Source organism: Dermacentor albipictus, chromosome 1 (genome assembly GCF_038994185.2).
Source record: "Dermacentor albipictus isolate Rhodes 1998 colony chromosome 1, USDA_Dalb.pri_finalv2, whole genome shotgun sequence".
In the NCBI taxonomy this organism is placed as follows: Eukaryota; Metazoa; Arthropoda; class Arachnida; order Ixodida; family Ixodidae; genus Dermacentor; species Dermacentor albipictus.
In genome coordinates this window covers 122,197,286-122,214,931 of record NC_091821.1, presented here as the reverse complement: position 1 = coordinate 122,214,931, position 17,646 = coordinate 122,197,286, and the positions used below count along the sequence as shown (strand labels likewise).

General features: G+C 46.8%; 2 protein-coding genes across 5 annotated transcripts in view; both read right to left on the bottom strand.

The window, feature by feature from the left end:
• The window catches only part of LOC135904845 (uncharacterized), a 63,011-nt gene extending 58,125 nt beyond the window's left edge, over nucleotides 1-4,886 (bottom strand). For all 4 annotated transcript variants that reach the window (XM_065435828.1, XM_070533250.1, XM_065435830.1 and 1 more), the window contains exon 1: nucleotides 4,803-4,886. In XM_065435828.1, the coding sequence (XP_065291900.1) occupies nucleotides 4,803-4,881 (79 nt within the window). In that variant the 5' untranslated portion in view covers nucleotides 4,882-4,886. The remainder of the gene's footprint in view (nucleotides 1-4,802) is intronic.
• A 6,056-nt stretch (nucleotides 4,887-10,942) lies between these two features.
• Nucleotides 10,943-17,646, bottom strand: part of LOC135904820 (protein spaetzle 3-like) — a 109,478-nt gene continuing 102,774 nt past the window's right edge. Inside the window, exons 3-5 of the mRNA XM_065435801.2 lie at nucleotides 15,340-15,519; nucleotides 13,219-13,344; nucleotides 10,943-12,960 (exon numbers count right to left, since the gene is read on the bottom strand). Coding sequence (XP_065291873.1) covers nucleotides 12,792-12,960; nucleotides 13,219-13,344; nucleotides 15,340-15,519 — 475 coding nt within the window. The 3' untranslated portion in view covers nucleotides 10,943-12,791. The remainder of the gene's footprint in view (nucleotides 12,961-13,218; nucleotides 13,345-15,339; nucleotides 15,520-17,646) is intronic.

Below are 17,646 nucleotides of genomic sequence, written 5' to 3'. Positions count from 1 at the left end.
AAAGTCCCTTGATAGTTTGAAAGTAACGACACTCTTTGTACTCTGGCGCCGCCGCGCGACCTCCTCGCCTCCTCCTCGCCCCTTGCGTGTTCCCCCGCGGTAACCAGTTTTGCCCCTATTTTTCTGCACGACGATTGGTCTCCCTGCCGTTGCCCTTAGAAACGCGCGGATCTTGAGTTTTGCTTGTGTTTCTCTTTTTCATTCGCGCCATTTTTCTCCTGAGCACGGCTGGCTCGGCGCTTTAGCTCGGCGTAGCGAACGTTGTACGCCGTGTTTCCTGCTCTATGTGCTAGCGCTATGCCAGGCTGTTGCGCATATAACTGCAGCAAGAAGCCTGAAAATGGTTATGCCGTTTTTATACCACAAGGAAAGCGTGACGGCTTGCGCAGGAAGCAGTGGCTGCATGACATTGGCCGAAATAACTTTGTTCCGACAAAGAACAGCGTTGTTTGCGAGCTGAGGCGTCTTTCTTATAGCTCGTAGCAAAGCATCCCGTAATGCTGCATTTTTTTCTCATTCTTCCGGCCTGCTAACCAGCGTTTTTGTTGCGGTTGTCCTCAGTATGCTGAATATTCTGCGGCGGCTCCATCACTTCGCACGTCGCTAATTGTTGTTATTCAGTCGGAAGCGCAGTATTATTGATTCTGCTTTGCGCCCTGAAAAAATTAGTGGCAAGTATCCCCGTAGTATTGTAGGTTTTCAGCGTTAACTAGTCAAAATTGAACTTTTTTTAAGGTTTAAGGCGAAAGCCTTTAGATCATTATGTTTCAAGGTCGCGTTGTAAACAGGAAGTATCGCGTGACCCAAGGAAGGCCAGAGGGGACCCAAAGCATGTCCACCCCTGTATAAGAGAATGATTACCCAAGTTAATTAATGAATCATTAGTGGTTGACATAAGGTGTATTAGGGAGGATTAAGGTTGATTAGAGTATATTAAAAATATTAAGGTGGATTAGAGTGCATTACGAAGGATTAAGATGCATGAATAAAGATTAAGGTGCGTGGAGGAGGATTAAGACGGATTGTGGTGGATTAAGGTGAAGTGTTGATGAAAGGGTATTAAGACCGATTGGGGTGGATTAGGGTGCATGAACAACAATCCAATCACTAATCAATCATTACTTTGGTAATCATTAATCATCTCTTTTACGCGGCTGCACATGCTTTGGTTCGCTTCCCGCCTTCCTTCGGTCACGTGATATCTTCTGTAGCTCACAACGGGACCTTTAAACAGAGGTGTAAGGCTTTCGCTTAATAAGTCACACACAAAGGGATGCGTCACAAGCAATACTAGATCAGACGCACTAATAAAGCATCTGATCATGTGGCAGAAAAATTGTCTGGAGTATAAAACTCGCCTCAAAGCTCCCTTTAAATCTGTATACCCCGTTCATACGGCTTTAAGAAAAAACCAACCTCCTCATAAACGTTGCCTCCAGCATTATCGATGCTGTTATTAGCATTTCTCAAAATTTTCAGCCCCACTGGGGCGCGCAACTGGCCCAAAGTAACACACCTCCATAGAAGCCTGCGGCCCATCCGCGGGAGCCCAGGAGGAATATAGCGCGCCGTGCGCAGCCGGCGGGCGAGGAGAATCGAGGAGGAAAGCGCCGTGATGAGGAGAGTGTCACTACTTTCAAATTATCAAGGGGTTTTAGAGCGAAATACACTTGGGCGCCATCTCGAGGCGGATACAGCAAACATGAGCAAACATTAGCAAACCCTCTCGTTAAGCCTACTGCGCCGCTAATCGAGAGCGTTTATCGTAAACAACGCCCATTTGTCACCTGTGCGCCACTGTCGAAGCATCATCACACAAATCTGAAGCAAACACGAGCATTAGTGGGGAACGAATGGGCCTAACAGTGCAGGCCGACGACTCGATAGATCCAAAGCGGGCTGCTCTCACTTCGACTGGCGCGGCCATGTTGGCGTACGTAAGGCTCCCCTTGCGTGCGTTAGCGTTCCCCGCTAAATCTCGAAAATAGCGTAATAGCGTAAGAGCTCCAGCAGCGTTTACGTACAGCGCATGCGCAGTGTGGTGCACGCAACGCTAACTCTTTGCGTTTGCTGCTTTACGCTATACTAAAACTGTCTAATGTTCGAAGCTGAACGTTTTGTAATGGACCACACAGTAGGAGAGTGACTAGCGATAATCCCTATTTGCCACAAGCTATTACAACGTACAAATCATCTTACGGTATAAGATGAATACATTACAACGTATTCCAACGTAAAAGAGTTACGCCCAGCAAGAACAAATTTATCGCAACTGAGCACACGCACGTGCGATCCTGATTGTGCATCAAATAAACAATTATATAGTGACCGCTCGGGTAACATTATTGAGTCAGAAAGGTGACAAGCCGCTGCTTAAAGGTATTTGTTAAATAAAGAACGAAGAGCTAAACACACTGATATAATTCAATTCGTAAGCGAAATGTCAGGATAGCTTGGAATACATATTTAACTCCGCTTTTTTTACAAGGACCGTACACGCTGCTCGCTCCGTTTGGACAAAGCGTAATGGGCTCCGAAAGCGCTTACATCTACTTTAAAGCTGTAGCCAAAGCTTCGCGTGTCGTCCACCCAGTCGCCGTCTACGATATCCTCCGAAACAGAGGTTTGCAGAGCCACACCGGCGTCATGTACAGTCGCGTGCAATATGACTGCAACACGGGGCCCGAGATTGAAGAGGCCAAAGACTGCGCGCCGGCGCCAACACACAATAAATCAGAGGTATAAACACCGTTCCGATTACCGTTATTTATGAAACAATATTTTTACAGCGAAGCTGTATACCTCTACTGTCCAAGGAAATTTTCGTGTGGTCGGCGTGGTAAGCGAAAAACTCCCCCTACATGGGCCGATCCCGGAGATAGCGCAATGCCGGGCCGATCCGCGGCGGAGGTGAAGCAGGCGTTAAGCGCTCCCAATTCGTGGGCCGATCCCAAAGATAGTGCTATGCCGGGCCGATCCACGGCGGAGGTGAAGCAGGGGTTAAGCACTCACCATTCGTGGGCCGATCCCAAAGATAGTGCAATGCCGGGCCGATCCGTAGCGGAGGCAAAGCAGGGGTTAAGCACTCCCCATTCGTGGGCCGATCCCAAAGATAGTGCAATGCCGGGCCGTTCCGCGGCGGAGGTGAAGCAGGGGTTAAGCACTCCCCATTCGTGGGCCGATCCCAAAGATAGTGCAATGCCGGGCCGATCCGTAGCGGAGGCAAAGCAGGGGTTAAGCACTCCCCATTCGTGGGCCGATCCCAAAGATAGTGCTATGCCGGGCCGATCCGCGGCGGAGGTGAAGCAGGGGTTAAGCACTCGCCATTCGTGGGCCGATCCCGAACATAGTGCAATGCCGGGCCGACCTGCGGCGGAGGTGCAGCTCGCCGTTAAAGGGCCCACATACACAGCTTCGCTGGTCATCGTTCTTCACAGAGTTTAAGGGCACTGAGTATTTTTTTTTCGTTTGTCGGCGCCGCCGTGTAGTCTTGGGGCTCCTTAGAACTCGGGAACCGTGTTGCAGCTTATATTGCAAGCGACTGTACATCCATTGCAAGCACAGAGGCAATGGAGGCAGCTGAAGCAAGCAATGGGCGCGTCACTATATGATCAAACATATCAAGGGGCTTCAAGGATCAACCAACGGGATTGCCGTGAAAAGGGTCAATATACGCGCCGAATGAAGGCTACGGCTAACCGGCTTATATAGCATAGCGGGTGTCGAGCGTCAAAATAGTGCCAATCATCGCACCTCTGTTCTGCGTAATCTACCAATAAATCACAAATAAAATCTGAGCATATAGGTACCTATAAATAACACAGGTGTTTTATAATAGCGCATATATTACATGGCTGCCTTGATTTTCTTGGCCTACGCCAATATCCCCATCTTTGACCGCTGGGTGCTAGCTCAGACTTATATCGCGCAGAATTTTAACTGACGCACCTCTTTTCTGCGTGTAAAATCAATAAATCATTATTAAGGCATGCACGCGTATAACGTGGGAAGATTTGTATATCTAAAGCACACGTGTCTCTTAACGGAATAGTGCATAATATATAACGGCTTCTGTGATTTTCTTAACTTTCTTATATTTAGGACACCTCATTCCTGGGCCATTGGGTATGTAACACTGTGTCACAGGAGGTATAGAGAGGCCTCAAGGTATATTTAGACGTGTGTCGCACTTCTCGGTGCATAAACATTTCATCAGCATTCTTCCCTCGAGGAGCATAATACATCAACTTATACCTCGTGGTGTGGCTGCGTCGACGTCTCAAAATGTGCGTCCCCCTGATTCGATATTTACGTTTTGCGCAGATTGTGAACGGTCACGTGTATGAATATAAACGTTGCATGACAATAAAGTTGTCACCTTTGCGGTGCATAAACATACACATTGTACGAGCTTACACGTCGATCAGCACGAGAATAAACGCAAATCGACGCATCGCATCTAGTTGCCTCGTATTTAACCGATTCCCGAAAGCTTCGCTTCGCATAGATACCAATTTCACATGCGTTGGATCTGTATAATTTCTTTTTCGATTAATTTCGCTCTGGACCATCAAGCTCTTCCGCATGCACTGCAACTTCTAAATCAGTGTCGGCCCACAAGACTTCACTTGACGACCCGTATAAGAGTAAGCGTAAAAATTACGCAAGTCAGGCCAGCTACTATGTGTACACTCCGCTGCATAAGCACGCAGAAATGCTTTGATTGTTGCAACGAAGCCGCAATAATCGTACGTGTTGGAACTAGTCTAGAATACCAGAAAACTGCCAGTCAAGGGTCTCACCTTCCATAGTTCTTGGAGCCTCGGTGTCGCGATCTTCTTCTTCATCTGCCTGCCACAACGGTGAGCATGAACCAGCCATTTTAACCCAATAAAAAAGAAAAACCGAATGTTTTTTTTCTTCCTTTGTTACAACATCCCATGGTTATGGACACAGATAAATAAATTTATAGCCTCTTTATAAGTAACCACGCACGAACACAATATTAAGCGGTTGGCGAAATCTGCTGGCTCTTATCGCTTTCTACTGCGGCCATTCATGCTCCTCTACACAAAAGTATCAAAATATACTTCAATGGATCACGGGTGTTTCAAAATCGGTGCGAAGCCGTGTCGCTGTAGAATACTTCGCTGTGCAGGTTCGTTAAAACCACTAATTAAATAACTTTCTACTAGATCCACTAAATAACAGATGTCAGCGTTGCATTTAGAAACTCACAGGATGCCGATGCATGCCGATGACATACATCATCATCTTTAACGCCCGCTCGTACCCTCGCTCAACCGCGGGCACTGTAGTTCGAGTTCGTCACTATATGACATTTCTCTGGCTGCTAAAAAACACCATTTCTTGCTTAGCGCATAGGAGTTTTTCTCACTCGACTGTGCTTCCGTGGCGCTGGTGCTTTGATGCTGCGACAATGGCTTCGTACGCTGCGTTTCACTGTTGCGCGCTGTTTGATCTGCCCGCGGCATAGATGGAGAAGCAGCAGGCTTAGCTGCAGGCAACTCAATTGTAAATTACATTCTGGGATTTACGTTCCAAAACTAGGTCTTATTATGAGGCACACCGTAGTGCGAGACTCTGGATTGCTTTTGACCACGTGTGGTTCGTTAACGTGCAGGCAAAGCAGCGGAAAGCTGTCGACGATTATCGCTTTGCCGTGTTCTCTGGGATCAATGCATATTCGTATTGATCTTTGTTCCGAACATCGACTATCGGAGGAACCCACTCAGAGGCATCAACATGCTCAATAATATATTGTGCTTCAAATTCCTGCATTTCAGCTGACACTTGCTCGCGGATAGTAAATGGTAAATATCGAAGCTTGCTGGTAATGGGGTTAGCGGACTCACGAATTTTCATTTTATGAGTGAATCTATTGACAAGTCCTAGTTACTTGGCGAACAGATGTTCGTAGTCTCAGAGTAGCTCAGGTGGCAGTAGAGGTTTGCTAAGTGTCACGGCCAGGCACTGAAGCGATGTACTGTCAGCGCCAAATGAAACGTCAACAGCGGAGCGCGTGGCCCAAGCATAACTGAAGGTGTAGTGTGCGCCGTCCAGTCATCACCACTGACAGGTGCGCACATCCGACTTGGCTGCACTAAGCTCGTTTGGGAGTCAAACGGCCAAACGCTCTCGGCACGCCCGCGCAGGCCACCGTCGCGGCTGCCAGTGATACCGAGCTGCGCAGGTCTGCCGATTGAAAGAGCAAACACAGAGAAATAATTTATACAAGAGTGGACCCTCCCATAGAGCCCAGCGGCTCTATGGGTGGCTGCAGTGCACCAAGCCGTCGGTGTTAATACCTGATCCACACTTCCGGTTTCGGTTTTGGGCGCGCGCGTTTTGAACGCTAGCTGGTACACGGGACGCCTGCTGCGCTGATCGTTTTTTTTTTCTCTTTTTTTTTTGCTTCTACAGCTCAACCGCGCGCGGTCTCCGCGCGGAATCGTTTTATTATTAAAATTGATTGCGAACGATCTTTAGAAGCCTCCATCGAATATGCGACGTGCAATTTCATAAGGACGCAAGACGCCTTGTGAAATGAGGAAATGTTTACATTTTATTCTATATTAATGCTCGTTGCGGGCTTTTTGTGCATTCATCCAAAGTTAATAATAATATTTGGGGTTTTACGTGCCAAAACCACTTTCTGATTATGAGGCACGCCGTAGTGGAGGACTCCGGAAATTTTGACCACCTGGGGTTCTTTAACGTGCACCTAAATCTAAGCACACGGGTGTTTTCGTATTTCGCTCCCATCGAAATGCGGCCGCCGTGGCCGGGATTCGATCCCGCGACCTCGTGCTCAACAGCCCAACACCAAGTCATCCAAAGTTGTGGCACCAGGTAAGCAGCAGTAGTTCCCGTACGAAGCTCTACCGGACGACGTGAGCTGAAAAAAGTAAATTAGAAGCATGTGTAATTCTGGAATTAACACCTTATAGGAATAATTCGTGTAAAGGCGATATGTGCGAAAGTGGTGATTGGGCAGCATTACAAACAAAAGCAGTTCGCTCTTACATACATGGCGTAGGAAATACCCAACTCATCCCAAACAATACCGTACATATATGACGAAAAAATCCTATTTCCAAGCATTTCCCTTTTTCCTGGCCTTCCTGCGCATTATGAGCACAAATACATGGGCGACTGCACGTTTCCAAAAGAACATGGCTTCAACGGACGCGACAGTACGCTGCTTTTACACAGAGGTGGCCACAACACAGGCTCTCAGACCATGCTGGACGCTCGCAGAATGCCTTCTACTCGCACTCAAGACAAATGCTTGGGTGCGAAGCCTGTTTTCAGTCGTTCAGAAGGCAGAATTTTCGAGTAACAATTTCCTGGTGTTTGAGCTCCTCGGCGTTATCTTTTGCGCGTTCTGCTGGTGCAAGCAACACACTCCCGTCTTATTACTCTTGGCAATCGCTCGTCGCGTTTTCGACAAGCGTGGGTACCGAAAGAAGGCATACGTTGGTTGCGGGGTCATAAAAAACGTCACAAACTTGTCCCCCTAAGTTTCAGTACACGCCAAACTAAATGTCCCCACGGCTGAGCTGCTTTTCGCTGCGTCACGATAGTCGCGGTGAACGTGCCTCAAAATTATCCAAAAATTTAACGAAATCGCAATCATGTTGGGGGTCAGAGAAAGCGTCAGGAACTTGTCCCAGTAAGATTCAGTGCACGCGAAAAAAGTGCGCCCGATGGCCAAGCTGCTTTTCGCTAACTGCGGCACAACGCCAGGCGGGGCGTGCGTGCCTCAAAAGTAGCAAAAAAGTACCGAAATAAATTTTCAACAACGTTGGGCGTCAGAGAAAGTGCCACAAACTTGTCTTGTACAATGCATTAAAGCGCGAGACTGCGTACCACGGCCGATCTTTTCGCTAACTGCGTCACAATACCGGGCGCGGCCACTGCGCTTGAGAAGTACCCAGAAAAGTAGCGAAATAGGTTATAACAATGTTGGGGGTCAGAGAAAGCACCAAAACTTGTCCCAATAAGATTCAGTACACGCGAAACTGCGTCACAGCGTCCTGTGCGACTAGCGTGCACAAAAACAACCCAAATAAGTTAAAATAATGTTGGGGCTCTTAGAAAGCGTCTCAAACATCTCCCAGTAAGAGTCATTAACTCAGTTTAACTGCGCCACGAGGGCCGAGCTTTCTTTTGCTAATTGCATCACACGTCTATAGATTTCGTGCCGTAAGTCGAATTGCTTGAAATGCGTCGCAGACTGTCAAAATGTCTCACCTTTCCGTAGTCCAATAGTGCAGTAGTGCCGTGTCGCAGTGCAGAAGGAACGCATGAATTCGCCGGGAGCCCAACAAACCAGCCTAAATCCAAAAATAGAAAAACAAGCAGATGCGCAGCCGGCCTCGCTCGCTTCAGCGGCGTGATGGCGCGCAATTGACCTGTCGATAGGTAAGGCAAGTAAGCCGCAAAGTATAACTTAATTTATCCGCAGATATTTTTAGTTTTGCCGGGAAAGAATAAAAAAAATAAACAATGTCGCAAGTTAGATTCGTCCGCGCGGGTGATGACGGTGCAAACTGCACCACGCGCACCGCTTTTTTTTTGTTGTTGTTGTTCGCACCGATAGCACTTGTGGTTTCGGCGATCTGTGCGACAAGACTCGTCGTAAACGGCCATATTTTAGCTTCATTTCTATTTTTTATTTTCTCCCTTTCAAATGTAAGGACCAGAAAAGAATCGAAATTATCTCACTATAGAGGGGGATCGCGCAGTGCGGCCAAACTATGTGCGTGCCTGTCAATGGTGATGACTGGACGGCGTGCACTATATCTTCACTTATGCTTGGGCCACGCGCTCCGTTGTTCAAATTTCATTTGATGCTGATATATAGTAGGTGTTTATATGCAAGTGCTGACGATCAGCGGGAGCTTTGTGCTTTTTTTAACATGGTGAACCGTGGCATCTTAGCAAACTTACTTAGCTCGACTCACGGCTTGTTCATACGGGCTTGCGATAGGGAGAGCTCACCATAAAGCCAGTGAAGAGCCTGAAAAAAATTAATTGGTCACGTACATGCTGATTTATGGTTTTTGAGACAGGCTGTTTACGAAGCATTTCATCAGTGAGACTTTCTGAACTGCAGTGACCAATAAGGGTTCGTACAGTAGCGATATAGTCTTCCGCCGTCTCACGTGCTTGTTCAGCGCGGCGACTGAACCACTGACGTGCCACAATGAGGCTGAGTGGACGCTTTTAATGGTCGGACAACATGGCAATTACAGTGTCGTACGCGTTGCACGGCGAAGTGGTGTCACCTGCGTTAAGAGCTGGATGAGCAATGGCAGTAGTAATGGTAACAGCGCCAGAATACAGATCTGCTGGCTGCAATGTGAAGAAATATCACTGCCCCTCCATACCAAGTGAGCAGAATAGCTTCGGATGCTCCGGAGGCTACCATGTACCTCTCAGAGGCCTGCTTGCACTGGTTTCATGGAACGGCACAATGACCAGGCGAATGAAGGAAAGGGGGCTGGATTTGTAATCACGAAACGCTCATTGTGTTGAACTAGAAGGATTCGCCAGGAATCTGACATGGGCTGGACAAATACCTTTTGCCAAAATGTTCTGTTTAGGCGCTCACAGAGGAACGCCACGAATGTAAATTTAGAGCCTTGAAATTACTGGCCCGTACCTGCTCTGGGGAGTGTAGCGAAGAACAAAGTAGTTCAACATAACATGAAAAAGAAGGAATCTAAACGAAATTTAACAAAAATGGAGGAAAGATAGGTTAGAACCTACACAGATTAGAGATAATAATTGTATGTAAATGAACGATTAAATGAAAGTAAAAACAAAACAAATAAAATTGAATTTCATGTAAATAAAAGGAGACGTTAAGGTCTGCATTTAGAAATTAAATCGCATTGACCCTACAAAGAAATCATGGATGTCAAGGTAAACCTTCATGTAGCTGTGCGCAAAAGTCGAGGCACCCAAGTATAGTAAATTTGCAATAGCTAAATCTAACCCAAGAAAGCGGAGTGGTCTTTTTGAGTTTCCTTTTACGCAAATTACAAGATCGTTAACAAGCAATGAAAAACCGATTTATTATTTCATCTTCCTCACGAAAAGAACAATTCGGTGAAGGTGCCGGACCAGCTCTGAGTATCTAAGATGGAGGGATAGTATTCGACAACGTTGTCTAATGATTGCGACTTTAAGTATTCGCGTTTGACAAGGTTTGCTGTTTCAAGGATGCGATAGGTACTGAAAATCTGAGGAGTTTGTTAGAGACGAGGCAAAAAATTCACGCAACATCATTTTTCACCAAAATCAAGCCACTATAATGAAAGCTCATGACAGCAACATTTGAATAACTGGACCATTCAGAGACGCCTTCGCCAGTGAATCTGACGCGGGCATGCATGCCGACAAACGGCATCTTCTTTAGTGTCCGTTCGTGTCCTCGCTCAACCGCAGGCACTACTTCGTCTTGCTCACTATATGACAAGCAGTAACAAACATTTGAGCATTGGTCAATAAAACTGACTGCTGGGTTATTTCGTAAAGGATCACGATTGATGCCGATGTACTGGGTCAAAAGGGGAAAAAAGATCGACTGGTGGAGCAATCGCAACAAAAAGGCGTACATACAAAACATACACCTCGTCGACGGTGTCTTCGAAGGAGGTAAACAGTTCTTGGCCTTTCTGAAGTACCTCTTCTTACCATTGTTTTCATCCGTTTGTGTAGCTCTGAAGCGCCGTGCCTTGAACATAACTGCCCCGGCGCGCCGTGGCCTGAAGCAGGCAGCTCATGAAGCCTCGCGAAGTCGCATTTCCGAAGCCACGTATAATGAAAACGTTTTCCGTGTACCATTTCCTTACGTCACAAGACCGAAGAGCAACATTCCTTTTAATGGGTTTGCAGGGAATGGGCATCGTTTTACGCTTTCATATATTTTATTTATTTTCTTACTCCCGCTCACTTTTTATACAGCAACATAAAGCGAAATAATTCTTAGGTATAGTTATTATCGTAGTTTGATCGCAATGCACTCGTTCCTTGCCAAAACGTCAGATGATTCAGTTAGCAAAGACAATAAGAGACACGGCCAACCACACTTGCGCATCTCTAACCACTGCGATACAGAAGGCGCTTGCAAGCGGCCGTGGACTCGGCCCCTCCTAGATGCGGAGGGAAGAGGGCAAAATGCCTGGTATTTCTTTTTATTAATTTTCTATTCACGTTTTCGTAAAACAGAACATGCCACTAAGCTCCATGATATCCCAGTCTTTGCTCAAAACACAGAACACATGAACTATAGCAAAAGAACGAGTTAAAATAAATCGAACACAGATTGCATGAATGAAATTTCACATGCTGCGCTGTGCAATTGGGATCGCTCATTCCTAACGGGCAGCGTGCTAAAGATAGCTTTTCTAATTAATATAGCAACTTGCTGCCGTTCATTGTGCGTGGCATATATATAAAAAAAGTATTCCGACCACTGTTCATGAACAGTAAATAGCCGCTTTCGTTGGCAGTTGCCCAGAAGGAATATTTGCACGTCGTATACGACAACCAACATTTGCTCATGTCATCGTGCCACGACTGTGTTCCCCAAGCGCGTTCTCCGACCGCGATTCGTGCAGTCCTCAAAAGCAATTATCAATAACTTAGAGAAGAAAAACAGAAAAACAAAACAGAAACAAAGCGAAGCTGCTGATTTTGCCTGCTCATTACCGAACTAATGGCACACAACGAGAAAGGTTTTATGCGATTTGTGCGAGGGACAGTTAATCGCCTTGGTGGCTTCTGCGTAAAGCTACTGGTGTAACAGAGAAGTTGAAAAAATAACCGGGATTATATTCTGCAGCATGCAACTGCATAGTCTTTATTAAGTCTTCCCAGCCAGCTCTGAATTCCCATCTAACCCTTTCTCTCCCTAAGCATTTTCTTCCTTCAGATAACCGTATAACTTAATGGTTCGTCGACCTGCTTATCACTCTTTAAATTATAGTATGATCTTTCGTTCTGTTATTCCCCCGTTTGTGCCGGCCTGGAATAACGATTTAACGTTCACTTTTTCTCAAGCTGATTCCTCATCATGACCATGCACGCCACACTTAAGCATAGATATAATATCTGCATGCTCCCTACTGGAAAATTACAAGGATGAAAGAGCTCCCCGCTCTATCGACCTTCAGGAACGGACAGTCCCTGCTTTCTCAAACAAGTTACGCGGGTGTAATACTTCTATTTGCCCGCGTCTTTCTTAAACAGTCAGTTCTCTGAGCACCAGCTGCTGAGTGCGTGCACACAACAGCCATGGTCGCCGTCAAACGGCCACAGTCGCTTGACGCGCACACACGCACACACACCACACACACGCGCACACCGCTTCACGGTAGGACGGCCACGCCGACGACGCACGCGGAGGCTCGGCCCGCGCCATTTCCGCGTCTTCCAGTCCAGTATACACACGCTGTCCAGTCATCGAACGCGCACGCACAATTTGTTTTGTGGTTGGTGTCTCACGTCCTGTGCTGTTTTGGCCGCTCGTCCCAAAAGGCTCACATCACCACAGCTGTCTGGGTAGCAATGCGTCGCACAGTTTTTTTGTCAGTCACCGTTCTTCGCTGCTTCCTCTATTTCCGTCCTATGTTACTGGTGTGATTTGCGATCAGCGTCAGGTTTTCGGAGCAGCATACCACATTTACTTTAGCGTGACGTTCGTTACTTTCAAGCGCTATCCGGTGGAGCAGCCACGTCACGAGGATCATTATGCGTCACTTTTTTATGGGGTTTGCACACCGGCACACACAACACGAGGGAAACAGGAACCAGTCCATGAAGATTCCTTTGCAATCGTCGTCCGGGTCGTAAGCCAGGAGCCTATGCCACTTGTACTTCTGCTCGCAGCTGCAGTCGTTGTTGCACTTCTTGGTCTGCACGGACCTGCAAGTATACAGTGGGCTGAACAGAGTACATTTCATACAGGCACAAAGTCTGCCGTTTTGACAAGTTCGTTCGATTAAAGGTTCGGTGGAGGCGGTGTTCATTATTTAGGTGATGTAGATAAAATACAAAACAGGGCCTCGCATCAGGTATTAGACTCTCGCTTGTGTATAATGATAGTGCGGATCACGAACACTTCGTCATGTATCACGCTAGATATTATGCTATAACGAAAAGTAATGGATTTGAGATACGCACTGGCAGACTTCTTGCTGTATTGCCTGTTGCAAGTGCTGGGTGTTGACAATGGCCCGAATCTTGCCAGCGCTGTTCGATGCCCAGTACGGTGTGACGATCTCCACAGCCGACTCGCAGGCATCCACTCTGGGAGAGAAGCGGTGAGCAGCTCGGGTCATTAGCGTAAAATCAGTCTGTACATGTTATTTATGTTGTATTCTTATGACAGGAAAAAAATGTCGTCCACCGACTGTAGCACTAAGCAGAGAAGGAAACTCATACGGGTTTCTCACAAAGAAAGCTTCGCAGTTGAAGAAAAATTTGTCCTGGCCAGCGTATTTAAATGCGAAGGGTTTCCTTTATAGCTTCATGCCGCACACTGGTGAATGACAATTTTTTTCCATTTCAAGAGTCCACCTTGCGGGCTTCCGCAAAACTGATTTGCTACATTCTAATGTTTACACTCAAATTATCCTGTATTTATTTTTATTACGCTTTTGCAGACTTTGTAGGTCTTATGACAGTGGTATCTTTTCCCTGGAACCTCCACTTTCATAGGTGTCGATCCCCGATGCAAATTCCTCTTCGCACAAGTGTACGACGCGCCGTGGTTGCTTAGTGGCGATGGTGTTAGACTGCTACGCACGAGGTCGCGGGATCGAATCCCGGCCACGGCGGCCGCATTCCGATGGGGGCGCAATGCGAAAACACCCGTGTACTTAGATTAGGTGCGCGTTAAAGAACCCCAGGTGGTCGAAATTTTCGGAGTCCTCAACTACGACGTGCCTCATAATCAGAAAGTGGTCCTGGCACGTAAAACCCCATAATTTAATTTTTTTTTCAAACAAGTATAGGATACGCAAAGAAAAGCGCTGCCTACTTCTTACGGTGACCCTGCAGCCCCTTTCATGAAAGGGATTGAATGCTGTGGTGTTAACTTCAGCGAGACTTTGCTGAATACGCCTCGTATGAATGATGTTATCGACAATTAAAAGCTGAACGCATGCCGCGCCTTCACGCGCTTCACCCCCTGTTCGTCGTGCCTATATACTGCGCTCACTGCCATTGGCCTCGAGGGAATATACCGTCACGCCACCTCACGGACACACCACCGTTGCGTCGGTCTAGTAGGTTACCGGAAGTATGCTAACGGAATAAACAGTAGTAGATACGATGCCGTGCTTGGATGATTCCCGATAATTCAGATCCGTTGCCGTGAGCGTGCAGCAGCTACGTAGCCGTGACTGCTTCCAACGAATCATCGTTGATGCATGTAACGTATGATGCATGAATACACCGTAAACAACGGTGACAAATTGAACAGAACGCAGAGCGTTCTTGGTCACTCATTTTGTGTAGATTATTTACCTGATTAAATGATGCGGCTACGCCAGGCTCGATAGCGATAAAGCGCGCATAGGAACTTTGTGATGTTTTGTCTGTTTTCGCCATTGACGGTCTGCGAAAAGGATGAGGAGCTGGCGGCATTGGACACTGATGCCTCTAACACAACGATGGCTGTAGTCTTGTGACCAGTGTTTTCGCGTACCTCATGACCTCTTCCCACTATTATGGCGCTCAGTCTGCCTGTGAGGCAGGAAATCTTAAACCGACGACAGGTACCTTCACGGAAAGAAACAAATTTGATGCTTCTCATTGTGCTCTGCAGCTTCTTAATTGTGTATTGCGTTTTATTCGGCACCTTATATGCCGGCAAATGAATAATTGTTATAACTCAATTAAGCTTATCGCATAATACTTCAAGTTGCTCTAGAGGACAGTGAATAGCGAGTTTGTTGAGTGACAGCGCGTTTGGTGCAGTTGCCCAACAAGCATGTGCTTTTTATTTAAAGCTTGGTACAAGAGATCTGAATGTCCTGTGGCTGTAATCGGCTGTAAATCATTGTTTCCAATGAAGTAGAGTTTACAAGGAGAGAACTACGTTCGTTATAACGCGGTTTTAATGCGCTTACTAGCGAAATGTATCACGTTTATGGAATGGAACGGTGCGTGTTTGTCTGGCTAATGTCATTTCTTAATTTTACATTTTTTCTTTGTTCTTCACCAGGGAGATGGATCGCCGAAAGCACTTTCACACCACACACGCCTTCTCCGCGATCCGAATCGCCGGCGGAGACTCACTTGTTGGACGAGGCACCGGCGAATGAGGAGCGGGACCTCTCCGTCCTGGTGTGGATGGTCTTGCCGTCGTACGTCTCGTAGTGGTCCCGGTGGCCACCGTCCTCGTCGGGCGACGAGTACTCGCCGAACATGCGCCGTATCAGAGCCTTGTTCTCGTCGATGAACATGTCGATGCGCTCCCTGCGAGCCACCCACATGTCCTGCTTTACGCTTCCAGCATAGGGAAGCTAGGGTGTGGATAAGCGCTGCGTGCCCTACATATAAGGCCTGCAGCTAATATTGCTGGTACACACTGCTTGCACGCATGCGCCGAATTATAATTTTCTTGAACGTCAGGGTCAGCGTCGCTAAAGATAGCAGCAGCCGTGGTATGTTCATCGCTGCAGTCAGGATGTTGCCTTTAGAAGCCGCTGGTTAGACTGGACCATGAACAAGTAACGATGTGGTACCGGTTGCGTGATAAAAACAGTGGAACGTATGTCATGTGAAATGAGAGAGCTAGCGAACGATTAGAAGAGCGTAGCTGTCCTCGATGAGCGTGAAACATTTCCTGAACCCTTTCCCACAGCCCTTTCCACTTTCTTACAGAACATGTGGCTTCTCAGAAGGAAGATCATAAATAATGCCATGGCGTGTGTCCTAGTCCCTTACTGTTCTGTCATAGCAGCAACATTTATTATTTTATTCGCACCCAAAGCATTCTTTTTGCGCATGGAACGCAACTCATATTGATCTAAATAACCACGTTCGCTCAGTCCTACCGGACTCAATGTCGTCTCTTTTTCTGCTTACTGCCATGGCTCTATGTTTCGTAAGCTTATATAAGAGTAGTCTGCGAGGGATCAAGCATTAGTGTGTGCTCAGACATTTAAAATCGCAAAATGAACCCCATAAAATAAAATATAATAGTTTATAAATGTTCAGATGTAGTCTTACACGCAAGATATCTCCGCCGAGGCAGTAAACATTACTACGGGACTAATTACAACGCAAAGGCTTAGGCGTGCTGTTGAAATACAGTCTAAGCATACATATATATATGTACAATGGGAGCGAGAACACCGAGTGAAGATGGCACACAACACGTAATACTCAACTGCGCGCTGTCGATTATCGCTGTTCACAACTCCCTTGGTTCTGTAGACTTCACTGTAGGCGTCACACAGGGGTATTCCACAGAGTTAGCATTTTATCATGACAGAACGTCCCTAGCTATGCGGTGCCACTTGACGACTGCGCATCTGCTTTATACGACTGCAAATAAAATGCGAATAACGCCACCAGCCCCTCACGTCATTTTAAGCTCTCTTTCTTTATTTGTAGCGAGCCATGATGGACACCTTATTCATTTCGAGGCCTACTTAGTGTTGCCCTGTATAAAGGCAGGCTGCAAAGCAGAATGAGTTATACGAACGTGCAGTGAAGTAACTCGCCCAGAGAGTGCTTTATTTCTTTCCGACTTCCTAAGCGTCCGCCGTATTAATGTTTAAATCCCTTAGTTATTCATAACACTCAATAGTGTGCACTGGCGCGAGAAAACTTACCTACATCTTTGCTTAAAACCCATACGACAATTCGGGGACGCCTTATATCACAACTAGGACATCACAAATTGCTTCGGTGCTGCTCACATCTCACACAACCGCTTATGAAGGCAACCACTGACTGCAGCGGCTAAACAAATAAATGACGCTTCAACGTTCACAGACCTGACAAAGGTCCATTCCCTAAGACTTGCACAATCGTTAGGAGGAGGATTATTCCTCAGATAACAGTGCACAAGTTGGAACTTGTGGATAGTGACAAACGCCGATCAGTATCTCATACATGCAGCGTGCTATCGTGCAACCACATTCACCAGTGCCAAAGTGCTCGCAAACGATGTTTAGAGAAGGAAACATGCAACGACGACGAAGGCAACCAGAAGCCCATGGGATACGCAGGCAACCTGAAAGAAAGAAGTCAGAAGTTCGTTTCTTAAAGATGTTCATTATATAGCATCTTATACCAAAAGGAACGTTCGCCTTCAGAACGTTCGCTGTATTCAAGTTCTAGCAGGACATTTCGGCGTGCACAGGTACTTTTTCCTTAAGCCTCACCTACGACCGGATATATTGGGGGCTGTGAAGCCAGCCCCTGAGCAGAGATAACGGTTCTGCTTTACAGTTATATGACGTCCATTTCTACGACCCTCGACCGTGGTTTGTTGGCTCGGTGCCCCTGCGCGAGCGAGTTCTGCGATGCCTCATCCGCACAGAGCCAACAGGTGACTCCGTGACCCGCATGACTGAAGACAGAAGAGCAGCT